The following is a 25,402-nucleotide window of genomic DNA, read 5'->3' on the forward strand; positions in this document are numbered from 1 at the left end:
TTTATGGTGTTATTTGAATTCTTATTACCTGTTTTATTTTTGTATTAGAACTCTAATAATAAAAAAGTAAATACAATTCATGCTTATGAGTACTAGAGAGTGTCAGAAGGCTACTAGCTACTGGACTAATGAAAAATTTGTAAAACTTGAGAATGTCATAAATATCAGTACTATACCAAAATATTTACCCCTTATTTAGACTTCTTTATTAACAACAGTTGTACTAAGAACACTAAGTATGGTAAGGGCCTAACCCTTAAAATACTTGTGTTATTCACACATAACTGAACATCAATATATCACTTAATCCAAAATTTGTGATGTTAATCATATGAATAATTCTATTGAAATACTTACATTATATACAAACGCATGGCTTCATTGGATGTTATTGTGCAGTTTTAATTGTTCTTTTTTGACTAGAGCTAAAAATGGAATTTAGGAACAGAGCACATATCAGCTGCTCTCGTTTTTACAACTTGAATTTGAGGTAGGCCAGTTGAGCATCTACTAAAATGAGGCTTCTCCAGTTATTTTCATTGCAAACTTTTCAGCCTGAGCTGGAGAGATTGAAAATGTAAAGTCCTCTGATCATGACTCCACCACTCTACAGAGGTGGGAGATGGCGCCTAGTTCATCATAGAAGACACACCAGTCATCACATTAGCTAGATTCTTGATTTGGTGAAGAAAACTGACAGGTAAAAGTGAGAGTCTTATCCTGAGCCATCCGAGATTTTTTATTTTGACTTGGAATGGATTCTTCTCAAAAGAGAACAACATATACATGTTAAAATACTCTCTGTGTATTTTTGATTTAACACTGGCAACTTACTTTGTTTAAATATTTTAATATCTATCCAAGATTATTTTCTACTTCTGTCTAGCCAGCAACCTGGGCGTTTCATTACCTGAGTCATCCTCATCCTCCAAGACCAGGTTGCCCTCAGCCTTCACCAGAATTCTTCTAGAATTGTTCCAGATCACCAGCACTACTAACTTTCCTGACATCCGTTTCTCCTTATTCGCAGTTCCATAAAGTTTAACTTTAAAATGTATAATATAATCTAATCATATATATTCTTAGTTCCTTTGGACTGCTATAACCACATGCTACAGACTGAGGGGCTTATAAACAACAGAATTTATCTCTCACTGTTCTGGATGGTGGTACTCCAAGATCAGGGTGCCCTCATGATTGACTTTTGGGAGGGCCCTTCTTGGGTTGCAGACAGCCATCTTCTCACTGAGTCATCTCACGGTGGAAGGGGCAGGGAAGCTCTGTGGGGCCTCTTTTATCAGGGTGCTGATCCCATTAATGAGAGGTCAGCCCTCATGACCTGATCACATCAGAGGCCCCATCCCTGATACCATCACATCAGGCCTTAGGATTTCAATGTGAGTTTTGGGGATACAAGCATTCAGACCATAGTATATACATATATACACATGCACATTTAATCATTTAATACAGTCTTCTCAGTTTAAATTCAAGCTCCTAGAGAATAGGAATTGAAGAACTCATCTAAAATACAACCCTTGGGCTGGGATTCCAGTGATGAGTAGAAGTTCCCAAAGTAGCGAACATGCGAAGAGGCATTCTAGGCAGAGGAAATGAGCAAACTCACCTGAGTTGATTGACATAGAACATTCTGCAAATTCCTGCAGGGTTAGTGAAGGAGAGTGAATGGAAAATGAATAGAATGATCAGAAGGAAATTATCTAGGAGAAATGGTGTGGCAACAGACCGAAAAGGGCCTTGTGTGCTTTGCAGATATCTGAGATGCTATATATTTGTTTTCCATAGAAAATGCATTTTATCTTGTGCATTTTATCTATTATTCTCTCCCAGTTTAAATTTATGTAAATTTGGAGTTTAACCTCTCTAATGAGATTGGTAACATAAACTGTTTGCTTTGCTTATGCTTCATTGGAACCTATCTCAGCTAATAATAAATGTTTGATAAAAAGCTATTAATAAATCTGCAAACTTTGGGAGATTTTAGAGTTTGATACAAGAGTTTTAGTCAGTCATGGTTGACTGTTTTCATTTAACCTTAAGAACTGTTTTTGTTGCCTTTGCAAATCATAAGCAATCTCTTAAACCCCATGGGTTTTTATTGTGACAAATGATACATCAATAGGATATTTAAACCTTGAAAAATTCATAGCTCTCAGAAAGGAAAGAAGAAATCAGAATTATAATATTTCATATCACCCTGGAAAAAGGTAAACTCTATCAATATCTCTCACATCATAGCATTGCTGCATTTTTTTCTATTTATGCTTTAGATACTCAGGATTTGAAGAAGCAAAGTGAACATTGCAATAAATTGACCTCCTTTTATTTGGTGAAAGACAAATGCAAGGAAAACTTTGGAAAAATTTCTTCATTAAATAAATATTTTTTTAAACTCTTTACCCTTTCCACAAGTATTTATTGGAAAACTACTGTATTTGTAGGCACACAGTTGACAAGTTCATAATCTATTAGAATAGACAGAAGAAAGACTTATTTTTTAAATCATCCAATGAAGTAAGTGCTTTATTAGACTCAGGAAAAATGATTGAGAATAAAGAGATAAAAAATTTGGAATCTTGAAAGGCTTGGAAGGCAGCTTTCCTGATGCATCTTTAATAATAAGGTTGAGAAGAAAGAAGAGATTGAAAGTGAAGAAATAGTAAGAATCAGGCATAAAGGCATAAAGACGGTCTGGAGGATTTGGAGGATAGAAATTTATTTGCTGAGAATAGATGCTGATCAAAGGTAGTTCAGAGGCCTTTCATGCTAGTCCTGTGAGCACGGCCCCGATTCTGTGGGTGAGAGATTTGAGACTGCCCTGTGCTGTGTTCCCACGGGGGGGCCCCAGGGCTTTCTTTGAGGTGGAACCGAGGACAGTGGCAGGGCTGCTTCAACTGAACAGCTCTGATTATCCCTGTCTTTTATTGTAGGGTTCCCTGTAAGAGTTCTTTTGAGGAAAGGATTCCAGTATAAATGAATGAATGAATAAAATCAATGACTTCTGTAGGGCGTGGGGAGTCCATGAATAATTTGAAATGGAAAGTAACCCCATTAAGTTTTTGCTTTAAATAGAACTTTATAGTAGTTTAAGGAAGTAATGGCGAAAGAGAAAAGAAACAAATCCGACAGTGTACCGGATCGTATGCTTTCTCGTGTTAATCTCTTCAAGGAAGAGACAAGAGTAAGGGAGCAGGAAATCAGACAAAAATGACCCGAAACACGCCAGTTACAGGGCGTTCCACAAGTGAGGAGTGGATGGAGGCGTCATCGTGGAGATACGGGTGGTGGGGGGAGGGAAGGGACCCAAGGGTTTCGTTCTGAGATACTTAGCAAGCTGTCGGTAATTCCACTGCGTTTGAGAAGAAGTCAGGGCCGGAAGCCTGAGTCTGAAAGCCGCCAGGTGTCAGGTTAGAGCAGGTGCCGCGGGGGCAGCTAGTGTTTTCCAGGGAGAGGAGAACCCGCCACGCTTGGCTCCTCCGCCTGCACCGTCGCCTCCGCGTGGAGGAGCCTAGCGCCTATGGTACAGCCTGCGCGCCTCAGCTCTTGCCTTCCTCCAGTGCAGGCAGCGCAGACGTTTACAAATCAACTATTAAAGCCACGTTGTTGGTTCTTGGAAACAATGACTGACCTGTTTGCAAACTTGAATTCATTGGAAGACTTTGTGCAGGATCCGAGAAGGTGACGGGGGAGGATGGGAATGACAGAAGTTGATAACTACAGAATCCATAGTGCGAGGGCTTTACTTAACAGACCACTAGGAACCCAGGACCTTACAGTAAATTGGCAGCCACTGCCCTGTCACGGAGCAAACTGTTAACACTGGGCTGACTCTGACCGTCTGCCTTCCCTCCATCCTTTCATGGCTTACTCAGTGTTCATCATCCTGGGAGTGGACAACTGCGGGGCCGTGTGTCCATCACTTTGCTGCTTCACCAGCCTCACCGTACTCTCATCACCTAGACTGCCTTTGAGTTTAGAGAACAAGATTCTTGTTCTTAGAATAAGTCATCCTTCGCTATATTTTTATAAATTATTTGCCTTGCCCACTAGAAAGTAAACTTTTGAAAAACAGGGACTTGTCTGTCTTATTCATAAGAATATCCCAGGTTTTAGTCTTTGTATCTACACCTGCATTCACAGTGTTGGTGATCTCATCTTTCTACCCCTCGGTCAGATCTCTCATGGGATCGAGACTTATATCCAATTGCAACACCAGCCATTCTACGTGGGTGTCTAGTAGGCATCGAGCTTGTGTATCGAAAACTGAACTGATTGACTTTCAGAACCTGACTCTCCCAAAGACTTTCTGCATCTTCAGTTTTTCACACTCAGCCTTAAAACCTCACAATCATCCCCAAATCTTCCTTTTTCTTCATGGCACCCACATCTCACTGACAAGAAAATCCTATTGGCTCTACCTTCCAAATATGGCCAGGTTCTGACCACTTCCCACCACCTCTGCTGCTGACGTTCTGGTCCAGAATCTTGTCTGTTTTCACTCTCTGCCGCCCAACCACATCCTCACACAGCAGCCTAGTGCTCAGGCTGAAGTCCGAGTTGGCCCGAGTCATCCTCTGTGCAGGAGCCTCGGGTGGTCCTTCATCTCACTGACACATGCCAAGGCCTGGACGGGATCTGCCCCTTTAAACCTGACTCCCCTGAGCCCTCCATCCTTACCCTCCCAGACCCGTCGCCCTCCCCCCAACCCAGCGACCCACTCTAGCTCTGGGCCTTTGTCTTTGCTGTTCCCTCTCCCCCCAAGTTTTTCCCCAGATTATCAAGTACTTCCTTCTTCTGTCTGAAGTCCTTCTTCACAGGCCACTTCCTCAATAAGGCTTCCCCCCGCACCCCATTTATGCTGCCCCCAACTCCACACCCATCTTAGAATATCCCGTTCTTCTTTCCTTCTTAGGTTTCTTCTCTGGCATGCATCATCTTCCAGCATGGTATAGAGTCAGCTCTTCATTTTATATTCTCTCTTCTTCAGCTGGAACGTATACTCTGCCAGGGCAGAGACTTTTGTCTATTTTGCTCATAAATAGTGGGTGCTCAGTAACTGTTTGTTGAATAAATTAATTTTAAATGCTGTGTTAATGTTACCATTTTCATAAGATGAATCAATGTAATTTTAAGATGTGAACACTTTAAAATGTTAAATTATTCTAGAACTCATTTTAAAAGTTTCTATTTTGCTAATTTTTACCTAGCTCTTCCCATTTGGTTTGCATATTCTAAGATATTATCTGTTTCCTTGAAATTACACACTGACTGAGGATGATGAGAAATATCACATCTTCTACAAATTAGCTAATTCTTTTGCAAGTATTATTCGTGGACCTAGCTTTTATGACACACGGTTCAGGATGTTCATATTGCAGCAGACCCTTGAACGATGCAAGGGTTAGGGGCCCAGAGGACCTGGAGACTGAATCACAGCTGAACCTGAGTCACCTTTCCTGCCCCCAGCCTCCCCCTGTGCTGATTCCATCAGCTTTGATTCCTTTTCAGTTCAGCTCTAACATTCTGGAAAGCTTGATAGGCCTTAAGATGTGAAAGAAAAGACAAACATCCACTATTCAAATGTTTGCAAAATTAAGGCATATAGAATTTATTCAAATTTTAAATTATTGATATATTAAAGCTCTAATAATAATTATCATTAGCTCATGCCTTGGGTATTTGATACATATGGGGCCCTGTAAATTGTGTTCTACAAAGGCAATCATTATAAACACCTACCCTAAGACATGGCTTTTATCACTATTTTCACTTTCAAGATAAGACTCCTGTAAAGGAGGGAGGCCAAGCCACTTGCCAGAGACGCATCAGCATCTGAACACACTGCTTTCCGACATCAGGGTCTGAGCACTTAAACCTCCATATTGCACTGATTCCCTAAATGTCGTGACTTTCCCCTTCGAGTGATTATGTATAACTTTCTTTTTCTTCCTTCAAAAATGAGTCTCTGAGGCATATTGAAAAAGGCATATATTGATGTAAAGGATTTAAACTTAATGAAGTGCTACTGAGAAGACCAGCAGCTCTAGAGAAATGGAATCAATAAGGTATAGATAGAGATGCAGATATAGATATATAGATAGATTTATTATAAGGAATTGGCTCACATGATTATAGAGGCTTTCAAGTCCCAAGATCTGTAGTCAGCCAGTTGGGGCCCAGGGAGGCCAATGGTGTAAATTCCAGTTTGAAGTCCAGCAGCCTCAAGACTCAGAATGAGCTGATGCTTCAATTCTAGTCTGAAGATAGGAATGAAGATGAGGTCCCAGTTTGAAAGCCATCAGGCAAGATGTGTTCCATCTTAGTTTTGAGATGTTCAGCCTTTTTGACCTCTTCAGGCCTTCAGCCTATTGGACGAAGCCCACCCCCACTGGGGAGGGCAACCCGCTCTACTCAGTCCACCTGTTCCAGTGTTCATCTCATCCAGGAGCATCCTCACAGACACACCCAGAATAATGTCAGATCAAACGTCTGGGCGTCCTGTGGCCCAGTCAAGTTGACACATAAAATTAACCGCCACAGGAGGGTTCTTCTTCAGCTGTTTTACCTTACTCTGTCTGATTTTTCCAGGTTTTGTACTGTTCAGGACACTGTATATCAACTGGCATATTTCAAGTAAAATAAAGTTGTTGTTTCATTTTATTTTACATGGAGGTGATCTTAAATATTCTTTTAGTCTTTGTGCAAATTAAATGTCACTTTGAAAGTATTTTGTGTAGCAATCATTGTGAGACTTTAATACTACAATGATATTTCCTTATTATTTTAAGCCCTCTGTGGAGGATACATCCATGGAAAGAGTGGAACAGTTCTTTCTCCTGGGTTTCCAGATTTTTACCCAAACTCTCTAAACTGTACATGGACCATTGAGGTGTCTCATGGAAAGGGTAAGGATATTACATAGATTTCAAATATACAAAATAATTAACTAGATACAAATATGGGAACAAAGAAAAAATATTCATGTGTGAACAAGTAAGATAACTAATTTCCTCATGTATATTTTGATTGCTAATTTTGATTTTTAATAAGATTTTAGAAGAAAAATGGTCTTTAAATTATTGGTGCTTTCAAGCAAAAGTAGATTTCTTGTTTTATTCTCGATCGGATAACTTGAATTTATGCTTGTGAACATAAGCTTGAAAATTAGGTGTAATGATAAGGAAAAGAGGCATGCATTAAATAAAATATGACTACTGCTTAAATAAAGGGAAATAAGAAATTATCTAAGCTTCTCATTTCTATGATAAATATAGGATACATTTTTATACTTGGCTTGTGTTCTAAGTGTACCCAGTATTATTACATATAATGAATAATTTATCTTCACATAATCCAGTGTTGATTTATGGATTAGATTTCATTATCATTTTATAAACAAGTGGAGTGAAAACCAGAAACATTTGAATTTTGTGTAAGAAATACAGTTTATAGACATTGGATTTGGGACTATACTCTGAGTCTTTTTTGTATGAGTAAACTTGTCATTTTCAAGAAGATAATTTGGAATTTTCCTCACATAAACATTATGTAGATTTTGTCTTTCCACTTAAATTTGAGCTCAACTTAATGTTAAATTGACATGTTTTATTATATACACTATCTTATACTCTGCCATCATGAATGCATGTTAAGAAGAACTTGGCCTTGAAGAAAATTAAGAATAAACAAATAATGAGCAACCAAGGTATTGTCATCCTGAAAATAAGTACTTGTATTAAAAAGGACCTAGTCATGGTTAAATTTATTCATTATGTATAGGAATTCAGAAATAATACTTTGTGGGTATAGTTACAGTGAGAACACATGCACAAAGGATCACATAAAACTATCATTTCAAAATGGTCTTCGCTCACTTGTGTAGGTTTCAATATTAGACCTCCAAGCCTAGATTTTCTAAAGAACACGTGTTTACTATAAATGGGAAAGTGATCTGGTCCTTCGCTCCTCAGGGACAAATGCTTTCCCTGAGGGGCTGCACGCAGTCCATTGTGACCCTCCTGCCGAGTTTTATTATGCATTTCTATCTGGACCTGTCGATATAGCTGTCTCTATGTCCCTGTGTCTAACCTTTATCTATATCTGTACTTATATATACTGAAGCATTTGTTTTTGCTGTTTATTCCTTCTTCTACCCATTCTCTGTATTCTTCTTTCAAACTTCAAAATTAAGGTTGCATTTTAAATTATCTTTTGATTCAAGACTTTTATGTCTCTAAGCCCAGAAGAAATTCTTTTCCCCAACTGTTAACTCTGCCAATGCCCCCCTCTCTCCCTCTCTTCTGTCTCTCTCTCATCTCTCTCTTTCTATCTCTCTCTCACTACCTCCATCTCTATGTCTCTCAGGGGTTCAGATGATCTTCCACACCTTCCACCTGGAGAGCTCCCACGACTACTTACTCATCACAGAGGACGGGAGTTTCTCGGAGCCAGTGGCCAGGCTCACAGGGTCGGTGCTGCCGCACACCATTAAGGCAGGTTTGTTTGGAAACTTCACCGCCCAGCTTCGGTTTATATCAGACTTTTCCATTTCCTACGAGGGCTTCAATATCACATTTTCAGGTATGTTGGGGTCTTCTCTGGCAATACTTGTACTGTTTGTGTGAGCAAGTGTGTGTGTGTGTGTTTACACGTAAACGGCCGACCAGTGAGAAGCTCTAGTTGGGTGGAGAAGGAGTTGAGATGCAAGGGCAGCTGCCTGGCATCCACAAGACACCATGCCTCACATCGATTGTAAATTCTCATCCCCCCAAATTTGCTAATATCACTATCTCTTCAGTCTCTCTTGTCATCAGTTCTATCAAAATCTCTGAGGAAGCTGTCCTTATTGGGAAACATACTCAGAATTAGCTGTGGTCTGATTATTTTGAATCCTACCTTCCAGGAGACGCCACACTTGTACTGAGAACCACCTTTAGAGTGAAAAAAAGTATGAATACACACAGTCGAGGGTGAGCTTCTTGTTGACTTTAATGCCATCATACATGGCAGCAAAATGATACTCCAAAATTACGAAACATTTTCACTTTTAATTATAAAACATAGATAATATTTGTGAGGGATTTATGTTGTTTCAGGCATTATTTGTATGGGTTAAATTGTTTAATTTGAATGATGCTAAGAATGGCATTAAGATATTTTTACAGATGAGAAAAAACATTATAGACAGCTAAATGGTCAAACATGTGGGAGAAAAATGTAATCACATAAACAAGCAATGTTCAGTAAGCATCATTGTCAGATCTCCTGCAGAGTCTCAGATACACCCCCAGCCAACAGAGGGAATCACTACCCTAAGATTACTGATGGGTGTAAACAATTATATTAATTTTCATTTTTGTATCTGATGTTTTGGAAAAGAAAGCATTTTCCCACTTCATGCTTCACTGCCCAGAGCTAATGTAATTTTCATAAGGTGGTTACTGAGTCCCATAATCACAAGTGAATCTTCTACTTTTATGTTCCGGTTAATTCCTCAATAACTTTTGATGCCACTAATCAGATTCATTGTTAAAATATCTGAGTACTTATTTATCCCCTGTTCTGAAGCTAAAACTCTTGGTAGAAGGGTTTCTGTGTTCCTCATTCACATCAAGACAGTTCCATTCCCGTATCTTACACAAAATAGGAATTAAGTTGTCAATAATTACTTACTAAATATTGCATGATAGTTAACAATATATAAAATGAAATACTGTCTTTTTTTAGCTTTATTGAAGTATCATTGTAAAATCGAAATATTCTTTAAAAAAAAAAGACTTCTTAGGGATTTTAAGATGCTCTGAATCATTTTATACTCCCTGTAATTATGACCAATTGCCATTTATCTTAATCTGACTTTGTTGATTTTTCCTGATATCTCACTGCATTAATGGAGCTTTCCAGATGGGCTTAGATTACTTGATTTCTTGGAAATTGGCCGTAATCAATGGTAATCATGAAATTGGCCGCTTTTTATATCAAAGACTTAAATCTTCCTAACGCTAATACCTAAATCCCTCTCTCTATATATACTCTCCCCGGGTGGATCTCAGTTAGTACCACTATGAGACTGGCACTCCACTCTGTTCTTATTTTCATCGTGATCCAAAATGAATTTAAGCAGAACACTCCAAAGAAAGAAAATGGCAGTGATGCAAGCCTGTGGATTTGGTCCACAGATATTTCTCATGAGTCTATGCAATTTCTATCTGTTTATTTTTTATTTTTTATTTTTTAATTTTTGGCTGCATTGGGTCTTCGTTGCTGCATGTGGGCTTTCTCTAGTTGCAGCGAGCGGGGGCTACTCTTCCTTGCAGTGCACAGGCTTCTCATTGCGGTGGCTTCTCTTGTTGCGGAGCACAGGCTCTAGGTGCATGGGCTTCAGTAGTTGTGGCACATGGGCTCAGTAGTTGTGGCTCACAGGCTGTAGAGCACAGGCTCAGTAGTTGTGGCACGCAGGCTCAACAGTTGTGGCGCACAGGCTTAGTTGCTCCGCAGCATGTGGGATCTTCCTGGGCCAGGGCTCAAACCTGTGTCCCCTGCATTGGCAGGCGGATTCTTAACCACTGCACCACCAGGGAAGCCCTTTCTCTCTGTTTTGTACCATCTCTTTCTTAATTCCATGACTCCCAGCACACAGCTACAAGCTACACAGCTACAAGGAGTCTTTTGATTACAAAAGTCAGAGTGCAACTCTGAAACTGACTCCTTTCGTAAACTCCCTAAAAAACAAGCAAGCAAACAACAGAAACAACAAAACACACTTTTCTGGGTCTTTGTAGCTCTTTGGGGCAGTTTTAAAATATCTTTAAATATTAAGACTAAACTGGCAACACTTTGTGAACATGCGGAACAATTCATTTGGTCACAACCAGTAGAAGACAATCTTTAAAGCTTGCACAAGGAATCGCTTTCATCAAGACTGTGTCACACACATGCTCAGACAGTCTTTTTAAAGACAAAACACACCTTTGATTGCAAAGCTGATTCTAAAGGAAATGTATTCTTTAGATATGCTAAAGGAATCATTTCATCTGCAGGCATGTTGCCTTGAAACTGGGCTGCGAACAATTGCCAGTGACACTAACACAATGGAGTTTATTCTTTGTGCCCAAATAAGTAACCACTTTATTATGCAATTGAAGCATTTACCCTTCTGGAGACTTTGCTGATATTTGTACAAAATCAGTATGCTGTTATAGCTGGATTTTTTTCCTTCTTAGTCCAGTTTATTTCTTTCTTTTCTAGAAGGTTTATTAAAGGGTCATTTCTCAGTTATGGCTCCCAGTCAGTGTCCCCGCAGATACTAATGGAAATACTGGGGGAAAGGGCTCCTTATTCAAGCATGTTTAGGTCGAGCTGCCCACGCTCCCTGCTCTATCCTGAGTGTCCGCTACTGACTGTTCTCTGTGTACACTCTGTGTACACTTACTTATTCCAGCCTTCCTTCTCCATGCCTCCTATGATACTACTTTTTGAATGCCAACTTTCTGTGAATTCACATAGTTTCCTGGTCATTCTCTTCAAAAGATGAGAATCTGGACAGCTTAGTGCCTTTACAGATGTGGTTTCCTCTTCATTCAAAACCCTTCTTCAGGGACTTCCCTGGTGGCATAGTGGATAAGACTCCACGCTCCCAATGCAGGGGCCCCAAGTTTGATCCCTGGTCAGGGAACTAGATCCCACATGCGTGCTGCAACTAAGAGTTCACATGCCACAACTAAGGAGCCCGCCTGCCGCAACTAAGACCCCACGCAACCAAATAAATAAATGTTAAAAAAAAAACCCTTTTTCATTCCTCACCAGGCAAAACTCCACCCAGATCAAGCACTGTCTGTTGCTCACAGTCTTCTCCCTCTTCCTTAAGCAGAGTTTTTTTCCTCCTACCTTCCCATAACACTATTTATATACCAAAATTGTGTATTTTCCAACATTATTTTTCCATATTTGTCTCCTTCACTGTACAGTGAAGATCAATTCACGTGGCTTCTCCCGTTGTTGCATCATCAGTGCCTGGGAAAGAGTGCAGAGTGCTCATTCTTTTATTTATTTATTTATTTTTAATTCAGTGAGTGTTTGCTGGGCACCTACAAGGTACCAAGAATTATTCTAGGCCCTGGAGACACAGTAGGGAATAAAACAAAGGGCCTACCTTCATAGAGCCTGTAATCCAGTGGGGGAGATAGTAATGGGGGATGCTATCAGAAAGAATAAAATGGTGAAGGAGTTAAAAAATGCTGACGTGTAGAGAGTTGCCATGGTAGGTCTATCTGATAAGCTGACGCTTGATTTCAAAGAAGTGAAAGAGTAGGCCAGGCTGATATAGGGGACGTGGTCCTCAGAAGAAGGAAGAGCAGCAGTGGGAGTGTACGGGCAAGTTTAGGGTTAAAGAAGCAGGTCGCTGTGGTCAGAGCCCGGTAATTGAGACAGTCATATAAGTACCTTGGCTGTGAATTGTGTTATGCAAAGCCATTGGAAGGATTTGAACAGGGATGGACATGATCTGACCTTTTTCAAAACTCATTCTAAGTAACGTCCAACGTTAACACAGGATCTTAGGTAAGATGCCGTTACGCAGTAAGCCGCACAGGAGACAGCAGAAGCTGAGGCTGCAGGGTTGGTGCTGGAGTGAAGTGGACCAGGTCAGCTGGGATCGAATGTGTCTGAAATACAGACAGGGGTCAAGGTCATCGTCTCTGTGAATGAGGATGCCATGCTTCATGTGGCAGACACGGGGACTGAAGCAGGTTTGGAAGGAAAAATATAAAATTTTGCTTTGGGAAATTTTAGGTATATATCCAGGAGGAGTTGTCAAGAGTCTTGAGTTCACAGAGAGAGTCAAATCAGGGGAAAAAAAATTGAAGTTCATCAATAAATAGACAAAATTTAAAGACGTGGGGCTGGGTAAGCTGGGAAATGAGTGTAGCTGCACAGAAAGAAGGTACTAGGTTTAAGCTGGGGCAGGACATTTTGGTGCAAAGATGAGGAGGGTTCAAATCATGGACTGAGAAGGTGGGACCCTGAGCTAGGAGGAAAGAAAGGATAACCCTTCAAGGAGGAAGAGGGCTTCCACTGTCTAAGTAGGAGGAGGAGCAAGGCTTGGTGAGTGGGCTCACAAGTGGAGGTCGCGGTGGCTCTGGTTTGGAAGGGAGCCTGGCTGGTGGGTGGAGAGGGACTGAGAAGAGGTAACGTGAAAATAGAACATGGAACGCTTCTGAAGAACTGGTGCCGAAGGTGCCCAACCAGGCGCCGTGGCTGTGGTCATTGTGAGGTCATGAGAGTGGTTTTTATTCAGTGGATTGGTGTGTTGCATTCTTAAAATGGGCCCTGGAACACATGTTTGTGTGCTCATGGGAATGAGACTAGAGAACTGATGAAGAAAAATAGAGTAAGTTCTATGAACAAAATCTTTGAGTCAGGGAACTTGGAATCCTGAGGGCAATACATTTTTCTTCTGCTGGATGACTAACTGGAAACGTATGCTGTGCAAGTACACACTGTGTAATAGCCCATAAGTGACAATTGATACAAGAGGACCTTTATATGACCTTGTGTGGGAGGATGGAACTAATCCACACCTCTAATCTCACGGTGTTGGATCAGGCTTCCTATTTCAGTAGGTATTTTTCAGAGGACATCAGTAGAAATATGAAATAAAAATATACACAAAGAACCATACGATTACAGTGTTTTTCTCTATAATACAATAGATCTAGCATAAATAACATCAAACTATTCTCTTATTTGGCAAGAGTTTTCAATTGCTTTTAAAGAAATGACAGCAAAGATGTGATTCGAGTTGAGAGTATACAGTATATTAGGAGGAGAATGACTTCTGTCAGATGAAGATAAAGTTCCCTGGATTGTGACAGCTTTATTTTACTATTTCCTAGAAAGTCTACCATTATGTTTTGGTATGACAGATATTTGTTGAGTTGAATTAAATGATATTACCTTTTTTTTTTCCCTTGCTGGGTCATACTAAAAATAGGTCAAATTAATGAGTATATCTCCAGAGTGGTGAGAGTAGTTTGAATATGTTAGGGATCCAGAATAGATTTTTTATCTAAATGAAAACCAGGATAAAGACAATGTAGAAAGCGTGGAGCTCAGATGTTGACCAATAAGTTGGGTGAGATGAGGGAAAAATTGGAGCAGAGATTTCCTCTTCATAGGGGGTTGGGATGCCAGTGATGAAACTTGTGGATGATGGGAATAGAAAAGATGGATTAAAATTGAGAAATATTGGGGGAAATGATGGTTTGGATTTAATATGTTCCTTGAGAATACAGAATCCACACTTTAGAGTCAGAACTTGAAAGATAGTAGTTGGAAATCGGAAAGCGAAGGCAATATCTTTTCAGATGGACTAGGACAGTTTCCCCGCCACCATAGGAAAAACTTTTGTCTTCCACTCGTTGCCATAATGCTCATCCTTTAATCGACACTTTAACCTCTTTGAAGCTCTTTCCACCATTCAAACCCCTAATGGTGGCCCACTGTTTGATCCTGTTTGACTAAACACTGGGCATTACACGCTGAGAACACAGCAAGAAGGATCAACAACACACTGAATGATGGCCCGTGAGACCCATGACAACCAGAGTGCAGTTGTACCCACATATAGAGATTTGAAAGAGTTGGTACTAAAGAATGAGACAAATACAAAATGCTGTTATTAGTACTGTTATTTTGGACATTTAAATCCCCAAATGCAGCAGTACACCAGACATTATTCTTTTTTTTCTTTTTAACTAAATTTAGCACTTCCTTCCTGGGTAGTTTACAGAAATTTCTAGCAGGATCCAGAAATTTTTCATTACGTGTCAATAAAACATGGTTTATAAATTGAAAAATAGACAGGAAAAGGTTTTGCTATTCCATACTGAGGTGTATTTTAGGGGTGAAATTGGTTATGGTAAGCTTTCCACCCTGTGAAGAAACCCTGTGAGACTGCTATTAGTTTGTTCTGCATTGGGTCTTGTTTATCCAAAACGCCTGTAAGAGGACAGTGACTGATTTTAGCAATTGCGCGCATCACTAAAATAACTTCCTACTGTTAAAGGGACAGTTTTGAGTGGGTCATGTTGTTATAATGTTCTACATTTATTTTAAAAATACTATATTCCATTTGTCATGAGAAAACTCATAGTACAAAGGAAGACAATCCATATGACAGTTACAGCAGAGCCTGGGGGAATTAAAAAAATATATATATATATGTTTATTTTTTAAGTAATAGCACCTTTTTATTCTTGCGAAATAATTTTTGAGTATTTACCTGGGTTCCCACAAGTGTACTCTGTCTCTTCATGTCTCAGAATATGACCTCGAGCCTTGTGACGATCCTGGCGTCCCTGCTTTCAGCAGGAGAATCGGTTTTCACTTCGGAGTTGGAGACTCTCTGACGTTTTCGTGCTTCCCAGGTTATCGCTTAGAAGGCGCAACCAAGCTCACGTGCCTGGGCGGGGGCCGTCGTGTATGGAGCGCATCTCTGCCAAGGTGTGTGGGTAGGTGGTCACGTGCTTTCATTTCATTCACCCGGGGGGCAGGGCGCGGTGCGGTCAGCGTGCAGGGCCCCACCAGGCATGGGAGGGCAGGAGGCCGGCACTGGGCGGGCGCTCCGCTCCCCGGGGAGGTGGAGGAGGGGGCCTCTCTGGGCTGTGGTTACCTCATCGGTAAAGCCAGCCCCTTTCAGCCCTAAGACGTCCTGACTGAAGAGGAGTGAAACTAAAGCATGTGTCAAGCATATTTATGGAGGAGAAAAAAAAAAAATATATATATATATATATACACACACACACACACACACACACACACTATATACCTGGGACAAAAGACAAAATAAAAGCTAGAAGCCATGCTGTATTAACACAACCTTTGACAATTCTGTTGCTTAAGAGCAGTGGTATCGCCTGGTATAATGATGCGGACAATTTAAAATACTCGTTTTGTTGTTTTTTTACACTTTAACTCTGATTAGATGATCGTGCATACTCTCGCAAAGTGGGGGTTGTAGACATTTTAACACTGAATTAGCTTTTTCACAGTGTTCTTGAAGATTTCAAGAGGTCATTCCAGAGAGTAATAGGAATCTTTATTTAGGTACTTGAAACTAGGCACTGTGCTAAGACGGAATTAAGATGCCTATTCATTGGGGTGTATTTATTGTTAATCTGAACCTGTGCTGCTGTAGGGAGATCCTCAGAGAATTGTGGTGGCTCAGTTTAACTATGGAATCTTGGCTACAGGTCTAGAGGGTCTGGTCATCAGCCCCAGAGGCAATATCTGCTACCTGCCACTTGGCCACGTTGCTCAGCATGTAAAGGGCGTACAAGCTGTCCTTTAAAGTCACAGAAACTGGCTAATGTAGCATTATGACATTTGTCTAGTGATGAACCATGGACCCCCTTAATTGTGAGCCTTCTGAGTCCTTGAGGCACCTGTGATCTTACCAGCTGATAAACTAGAGGCAGGTGGGGAAGTTGTGAAAATAAGATTTCATAACCCATAAAAATGCTAAGTTGTTAACTTAGTAAACCAGATTTTTCCAATGCACAGAATCTCTTCAATTATTTAGGAATATTATGTGGTTCAAAAGTTAATATACTGTCTTTTTGTGTTCCAGTATGCCATAGATAGTAGGATAGTGAGGACTTCATTATAAAAAAATTAGACAAGTGAATATGAATCAAATCATCTTTATCTCTTGCCAGGGCACATATCTGATCTTTCTATGATGTGGCTTTCTCCTAAAACAGTAGTTCTCACTTTTTTTTTTTTTTAGTTATGATTTTTATTTGAGATTTGGATGCCAATTTTGAACACTATCTCAAGAAAAAAAGGTACAATATTTTCTAGATGATCCTAGATGTTCCCAGAGTTGCCTAGAATCCATATGCCCCAAATTGGAAATTACTGAGCAAGATAGTTTAAAATCTGGGGGAAAACACTCCCAACTCAATGAAGTCAAAGCCTTAATCCACGTATGTAACATTGTCTATCGATTATAATATTCCATTTGCATTATTCTGTTATTTTATCTAGATTCATTATCTTTACACTCTTAGTCTTGTTATTTGGGGTTTTACACTGTTGCCTAAAGTATAAAATGAGGAGTAACTGGGGTTGAAATAATAGTTAACGTTTATTGAGCACTGATTCTAGACCAGCACTGCTCTGAGCTCTCTCCATGAGTTATCTTATTTAATCCCCCAGACACCTCTATGAAGTAAGCACTATTATTGTCAGTTCCATTCTACAGATGGGAACACTGAGGCACAAAGAACTTAAGGCCTTTGCCCACCGGCTCACAGCCAGCAAGATTCCAACACAGAGCACCTAAAACCAGGCCTTTCAGCCCTGCACTGCACTGAGAGAATGGCCTGGCGGGGCCGTTCTGTATTTCACCTCTTGTATTTTACCTACTGCTTCCTGACTTTCCTTCCAGCCCATCTGGCCACAGGAGACCTTTAAATAAACATGTTAGTAAGGCACTAAAATCCACCAGGTGACCCACGTGGCACCTGGGAGTTCTCATTTCTCCCTTTCTCTCATTCTCCATGTCGAATTAGTTGCTAGTTCTGAAGATTCTGCCTCTCCCCAGCTCTCCAGGGAGGCTCCCCGCCCATCCTCTCTGCCCAGCCTTGAGAAGGCTCTCAGCTTCACATCCTGAAGATGCTCCCCACCTCCAGGACAGCCCCCAACCACTGTTGCCGCAGCCCCCAGAGTGATCTGTCCGAATTCAGAACTTCACAAATCCATCCCCCTTAACAGAACCCATGAATCAGCTCCCATAATGTGCAGAACAAACCCTCCACTCGCCGGGGACGCAGGCCCCTTATTCACTGGCCAGACTCTCCGACGTCTTGCCCAGCTTACTCATGTACTTGGGCTCGCACACACCAAGGCTGCACAGGACCTGAAATTGCCCTGGTTCTCTCTTATGCTCAAGCCTCTCCCTACACTGCTCCCTCATGTGCAACGTGCACCCCCTTTTCTGCCAGGCTGACTTCCTCATTTTGGAACTCACCTCCCCATGTAAGCTCTTTCTACCCCCTTACCCACCGGCTGGAGAGGGACCCTCCAGGATAACCACTGTACTCCAGTGAACTTGTCTTCCTATTTCTGTCTCTCCCATTAGGCTGACCTTTCCTTACAGTGGAGGCTGCCTTAGCCCTAAATCCAGCTCTGTGCCTTATTCAATACATGTTTGTCAAACAAACATTATTTCTCTTGGAAGCTCCTATCTTGATCTCAAAGTTTGATTCATTAGCACACTGTGTCTGTCTTTCTTCCTGTAAAATCATAGAAATAAGAATAATCTATCCCTAGACAAAAGTTGCAAATCCAATCCAAAGATCACAGGTGACCCTGGAGGAGTGCCAAGTGGATTATGACAATGCTACTTTACCTTTTTCTAATAAACATCTGGTGATAAATAGAAGTTCTAGTGAAGACCTGGGCTGAGAAGCGGCCCTGTGAGATGAGGGGCATTGCAAAGCCTCGGTGGTATTTAGGGGGGCAAGTTCTTCAGCAACAGCATTGGAACCCAGATTAGCATGATAAGTAGGCAGATTGAGAGAGTATAGATTTTCATCTACTGTGTTACTATCAAATAGTAAATTAATATCCGCAATAAAATATTTATTGATATTGAATATTTATTATTGCTTACAAATAATATGGTTAGTGCTATGGATGTGGACTTCCAGCTTCCAGAGCTGTGAGAAATAAATGTTATTCTTTAAGCCTCTTGTCTGTGTTCTGTTACATCACCCAGAGCTGCTAAGACCACCTCATGGGTTGATGCTTTTGTACAGAAGAATTAACTGAAAAATCAATTGACTCCTTTCTGTTTTGTTCATTTAATTTTAATAAGTTTAGTTCCATTACAAAACTCTCAATGACAATTCAGTTTTAATTACAGTTTCAGGAGGTTCTTTATAAAAAAGAGCAAATGATTCATTTTAAGGGAAATTATATTCATTCATCTTAAAATCACTTTAAATGGATTATGGGAAGAACTGAAAATTGATCCATTTAATTGCTCTAGGAATGGAGATTTGCAATGGATATCTGAAATCAAGTCAAAGAATTTCTGAAATTCTGATGACTTACATTTTCTGAGCACCTGCTTTTTACCGTTTGTTGTATTTCACTCAGTTATCTCCTGTGGGACAGCATCTCAGGCTTTAGTGCACCTTCCTCAGTCTTCTTGACACGTTTCTATTCTTGCAGTTGGAAATGTGTTGCATTCGTCTTTGTGCACTAGTTGATTTAATTCGAAATAAATTTAAGTCATTGGCCTGCCTCAGAAACAGGATGCCAATGCAGGCATTCCTGTTCCTTGGCAGGACATTTTGTGAGACATTCAATTAAGACGTTCGGAAGGTGTGTTTCCCACAACAGCCTCATGTTCCTACTCTTTTGGAGTCATACATTCATACGTGTTCCTGGTGGGTTACTTAACATCTATAAATGTAATTAATTATCACTGTTGTATTTTGACAAACATAATGTGGTTATTACCAGACCAGCTGGAGTTCAGATCACAGCTCCACCAACGCCCCCCTCCATGTGATCTTGAGCAAGTTAATTATTAACCTAGCACTGTCTCAGTTTCCTCATCTGTAAAATGGATTTAGTGTTGACACTGACCTCATGGAAATGTTGTATTTATTTAATGATATAATAGTTATAAAAATGCACTCTGTGCAAGTGACAAATAGACCAAAAGAAAAACAGATGGCTGTACCCAGCTGGGCAAAGTGTTAGTACATTTTATAGGCTCTACAATTACTTATTTGATCTTCCAGTGTGTTCCTCTGGACTGGGAATTCTAGAATTTGTTGGCATGTCCGTTTTCGCACTACAACACTCTTTGCATTTTCCTTTAGCGTGTTTAGGATTCACTGTTTTCTTTTAGTGCATCTCCTCTTTTCCAAACAGATGTTTATCAGGACACCTTGTGCTCCAAACTCTCCAGGGACCCTGGTTCAGTGACACCCATACACCCAGTGCCGTCTGGTCCAGTCTCTCTTTACAGCCAGATCCCCGAAGTCCTCTCAAATGTTCCCCTGCTTTGTCATGTCCGTAAGGCCACCTGAACACCCACGTGTCTCACACCTGAGACTTCGCCATGTGCTGTAGCTCCAGGCCCCCGACCCGCATTTCTCACCAGACCTTTGATGTCTCCAGCCTGCTATGGAACCAAGTCGGAATGAACCAAGACCCTCAAGACCAAATGGCTGACCACGGTCAGCCTGTAAAAGGTCACATTTTCTAGTGGTCTTCACGTGAAAGCAGAGAACAACTCCAGCAACAGCCACCCACGTTCATCAGAGTAGTGTCAAACACAAATACTTGCCTAAAACCGAGGAAAGATGATCTGCATGAAAATCTTTGAAGAATATAAAGCGGTACAGATATACATCAAATAGTAATCATATTATATGGCTATATTAAATAAAACACTGTAGTAAAATAGACTTTTAAAATTGATGTACCAAGTTTGTGTACTCTACAAGCAATTTCATATTCTTGGAGAAAAATTTGAATAAAGACTGTCTTTTAAGTCCTGTACTGTATACTCTGGAATAATGAATTCTGACCTTCCACTTTTAAGTGCACGTGCCATGTATGTTTAGGTTCACTCACAGATGTATCATGAGTAAATTAATTGTTATTGCTTATTCACTTAGAAACTTTACTTGCATCTCAGGTTATGAGAAATAGTTGCTCTGACGCTAGTGGAGATTTTGTATTCAAGAGGTGAGTATAAAGTGAGACAGAGATGTGTGGGTGAGGTGGCTGGTCACTTTTTCCCCATCTTTCTACAAGTTAAAGCAACGGCATTGCTTCTCTGCAAAGAATTACCAGTTACAACTGGTAATCTCCCACACTCATTATTTCTATGTAGTGTAGACTTGCACTTAATTAGCATCTCTTATTATATATTTGCTTTAGAAAAAAATCACAGAATCCAAATCTTCACAAAAAGCCATGTAAAATTACATCTTGAGATTTGATAAATTTTTTCTCCCCGGCTATCCAAATGCTAAAGCCTTCTTTCTAGTCCTGCCTTTTTGTTGTATTATGAGAAATAAATGATTAATGTCCTAAATGCTAACGTGAAAGCAAATATAACCTCAGTTAATTGGTACCTTAACTTTTATCCTATCTGGATAAAATCCTTAAAAGTATACTCTCTTCTTCAACAGAATTTTGCTCTGCTAGTTTCATTACCGATAATTATGAATAATATTATGAACTTTTAATTATAAAGTATATTCATCATTAATTAGGATTTTTTAAAAGTCCACAATTCTTTTCCTAAGCTAAGCACTTAGAGGTTATATCAAATCAATAATGCGTCTGTACTAGTGGTGTGACCTTGGGAAAAACTACTTTTGAGCTAGTCTGTGCTTCAGTTTCCTTATCTGTAAAATGGGGTTTATTACCTCATCACATAAGGTTATTGTGAGGGTTAAGTGATTTAATGTAACTGAAGAACTTAGAAAAGTGTGTGACGTATACCATTTACACATCAGCCTTATTGTGATAGACTAAATCTACGTTTAAAAAAGGACACTCCTGAGCCTGGAAAATTCTCTGTGTGGCAAGTCTGTCAAGGAGAAGAAGGGAATAGAAACAAAGTGGTGTGAAGACCCAAAGAAAGGAATTCCAACCATAAGGAGAGCAAGAGAACACACCTGCTGGACGTAGGAGCAGAGCCTCCAGACAACAGAGAGAGATGTAGGCTCCCCTGCCTCAGGGAGGGAAAAGCACGTCCTTCCCAGGATCGCAGGACTGGAGCCGATTGGAGTGGGTCTCCTTGTCTTTGCCCTCCTCATGGGACAGCCCCCTGAAGACACACAGGGACTTCTTGCAGGCAGTTTTCACAGTTACCCCAGAGTGGCAAAGCTCTCTCATGCCACATTTTGGGTTCAAGGTGTGTGGACTCAGCACTGTGTTGAGCTAATTCCCCCGGGTGTCCTTCAACCCTCCCTCCAGCCTCTTGACCTCATTCAGTCAAGAAAGAAGACCACGCATCTCCTGATGGCCAGAGGGGGGCCCAGGGCCCTCATTATCCCTTTTACCTCCTGCCCACCTCAAAGGATGTTTGACGCAAGGCTGCCCACACTTCACAGTGGATGTCCAGTGAACGCAGTGCACGATGGGCCTGATGCAGTCATGTATGCGGTAAACCCAAACCCACACAACCAGTTACAGTAGCCATAAGAAGTATCCCTTCCAAAGCACCCCTTAGACTAAAAATGGTCTAGGTGCCACTCTATCAGTATTTATTACATCTTCAATTGCAAGAGATGTTTTTTCAAACTTATAAAGTAATAAAAGGACGTAAATTTGATTTTTGAATGATTTCCTTTATTGGTCACTGTCCAATTCAATTCTAAATAAAACTTCCTAGTGCTTGTGACGAGTTCCATATTCTGGTTATCAGAACGCTGTGAGTTTCTTCTTTTATTCTCTTTACGTCCGATATCTTCAACAAGTTTGAACCCCTTGCTGTTTCATCCACAGAGCAGCCAAAGGGGGACCTTCTGCTTTGCTGTTTCAGTGTTCTTTTCACTTATTTTGGCTTTTATGTTAAAATCACCATTTCTTCAGGAAAGAAAAATAGTAAAAGAATATGCAACAAAGCCCATGAATGATTACCATCTCTCAAGGAGATTACTTGCCCAAAATGCTTGTTGAATTTAAGAGATGAAGCCATACGTCGTCAGTCTCAGAATTGCTGAGAATCACCAGATTCTTGACATGAAAGGACATCCACGTCCCAGCCTGAGCAAAAATGAAAGTCCAAACGCAGCCTGAGAGAGACACAACTCGCCTTTCTCACCTTAAAAATGTTTCTTAAAAAGTACTAAAATTACACAAATATATGAATATATAATAATAGTAACTACAGCTATAATTTTAAAATTATAATTATAAGATCCCATTGCCATGTTTTGGGGTCACCACTTCCCTGTGCTTCTTTCTCAACACTGTTTCCCATAAAACCCTCCTTCAGGTCCTTATGGAGGGAAAGATTGGGGGCAGGTGAGCCAAGTTCTCCTGTGTTTCTCTCCCTGATTTTCTCCCCATCCCTTCTGCGTGGGGACATCATGAGATTCAAGGGCACAAGTCATCATGGGCTGATCCTGAATCTCCAGCTTATTCCTTCCATCAGTCAGGCCAAGGAAGGCTCGTGGTGCAGCTGATTTCAGTGATTGTCAAGAGAAGATGGGGATGTCAGAGACTTGGAATTATGAAAATGGGCACACACGGGACATCTGCCAAAGTTGAGTGATACCTCAAGCAGCCCCCTTAAACTGAACCCTGTCTCCCTCTCTCTCACCCTTGTTACATGTAGGCATTTTACTGATTTTCAGTTTACAAGTTGATCGTTATTCTTCACACTCAGACTTACTTTGTTGAAATTTTAAAAATCACTGTGCTTTTCACATAGTGTGGCCAATAAATTATTTCGTGCAGAATCGCATGGAGCACTCTTGTCACACAGACACAGACATACACACAGAGATGCACATGCACACACAGATGCACACACATCATACATAAGCAAACACACACACACACACACACACACACAGAGCAATTTTATTATTTTATGATTGTTTTGGACGAATAGAATTTTAGGAGTTAGCCTAACTCTCTCACTTTCATAGGTGAGGAAACAGGTGCTGAGAGTTTAGGTGACTTTCTCCAAGTTGGCAGAAAGTGGAGAGCTATATTTATTTTCATTTTTACTCTGATTAAAGTTCTTTATGCAAATTTGGGTGTAGAGGTGAATTGCCCTCTTTCATCAAGGGGAGAAGAACGTATTTTCTGCCGCCGAAAGGGCTTCTGTCCCAGGACAGGTGGGTGGGCTCAGTGCTGTGAGACAGTAGCGGGGGACTCAGTGGTTTGGTCCATGGTTAGACTCCCCTTTAAATGCATCCAGGTTGAGGCCACAGAATACCAACGTGGGAAAACTGCGTGGACATAACTGTCGAGTCAGCACATTGGAATTGGCGGGGATGCTTCATGAAGCAGAGATGGGGCAGAGAGGTGACTGCCAGTGATACAGCCAGAGTGTTTTATTCTAGAATTCTTTGTAAGTTAGGAGTAAGATGCATTCTATTAAAAGAAATAAGAAAATCTTGAAAATGGGATGAATGGGGGTATCTTTCCTGTCCAGTTGATAAAACAGTAGAAAGAAGTCACTAATCTATAAAAACAATATGGTGCTAGCAGATATACATTGAGAGAAAAGAGGGCTGTCATGATTTAAAAGTTTTTATTTATTAAAATCAGTAATTCCACTTTTGAATCCTCTTTCTTTTTTTACTGTCCTATTTATTTTAGCTGAATGTGGAGCAAGTGTCAAAGGAAATGAAGGAACATTACTGTCTCCAAATTTCCCATCAAATTATGACAATAACCATGAGTGTATCTATAAAATTGAAACAGAAGCTGGCAAGGGGATCCATCTCAGAGCACGAAGCTTCCAGCTGTTTGAAGGAGATATTCTAAAGGTAAAAAAAATCTGTTTTAATAGGATTCCATCTTTCCTTCTCAAGGAATAAATATGATGTTGATCCATCTATATACGTAGATATATACATATATTAATGTATCTTTATATATACACATATTTTCCCAATTGGTTTATCCAGCTGGTTTGAGAAGGTGGCCTATAGTATCATGTGTATGTGGACTTTACCTAAGTCTATAATCCTGGATCTAAAATTTATTAGTTGTGTATTTAAGGGTATTATTTAACATTTTTAAGCCTTATTTTTCTTATATGTAAAAACATGCAATGGTACCTACCTTTTTGTGATGTTTTGAGGATTAAATAATATAGATACATATTTCTAGCATTGTTCCTAGCACATGCTAATAATTGTAAAAAAAACTTACAGGATCCCCAGACCAACCCTTTCTACAGTCGCTCTTGATTTGTAAATGTGATCATGACAGAGCATCCTTCAGAGCTAGAAGGATTTTGATGTGAGAGTAGAAGCAAGCCCTGCCACTGTTGCTGGACCACAAAGCAGGGTTGATGTGGAGAAGCCAAGCCAGGATGAGGCAGAATCTCACTCAGCCAGTCTGAGCTGTGTTCACAGGACTCCGAGGTGTGCTAGGCGTGGGACCAGCATCAAGGGTCAGTGCAGTAGATGACTCAAAGCATCAGAGCCTCGGGGAACTGCTCCAGGTGGAGCACACCACTCACATTCCAGAGGGACTCCAGGGAAACAGGCAGGGGGACGGATTAAGGGAGCACCCAGGTCTTACCTTGAGCTCCAACTGCAAATGCCCCCAAACTTCTAAGACTTCTGAAATAGTTTCCACCTCTCCTGTGACTATT

At 40.5% G+C, this 25,402-nt stretch overlaps 1 protein-coding gene across 1 annotated transcript in view; it reads left to right on the top strand.

Moving 5' to 3' along the window:
• Positions 1-25,402, top strand: part of CSMD1 (CUB and Sushi multiple domains 1) — a 1,821,542-nt gene that overhangs the window by 1,506,436 nt on the left and 289,704 nt on the right. The window contains exons 19-22 of the mRNA XM_036838958.1: positions 6,810-6,926; positions 8,386-8,601; positions 15,342-15,530; positions 24,397-24,566. Of these exons, the coding sequence (XP_036694853.1) occupies positions 6,810-6,926; positions 8,386-8,601; positions 15,342-15,530; positions 24,397-24,566 (692 nt within the window). The remainder of the gene's footprint in view (positions 1-6,809; positions 6,927-8,385; positions 8,602-15,341; positions 15,531-24,396; positions 24,567-25,402) is intronic.

The sequence above is a fragment of the Balaenoptera musculus genome, chromosome 21, assembly GCF_009873245.2.
Source record: "Balaenoptera musculus isolate JJ_BM4_2016_0621 chromosome 21, mBalMus1.pri.v3, whole genome shotgun sequence".
NCBI classification, from domain to species: Eukaryota; Metazoa; Chordata; class Mammalia; order Artiodactyla; family Balaenopteridae; genus Balaenoptera; species Balaenoptera musculus.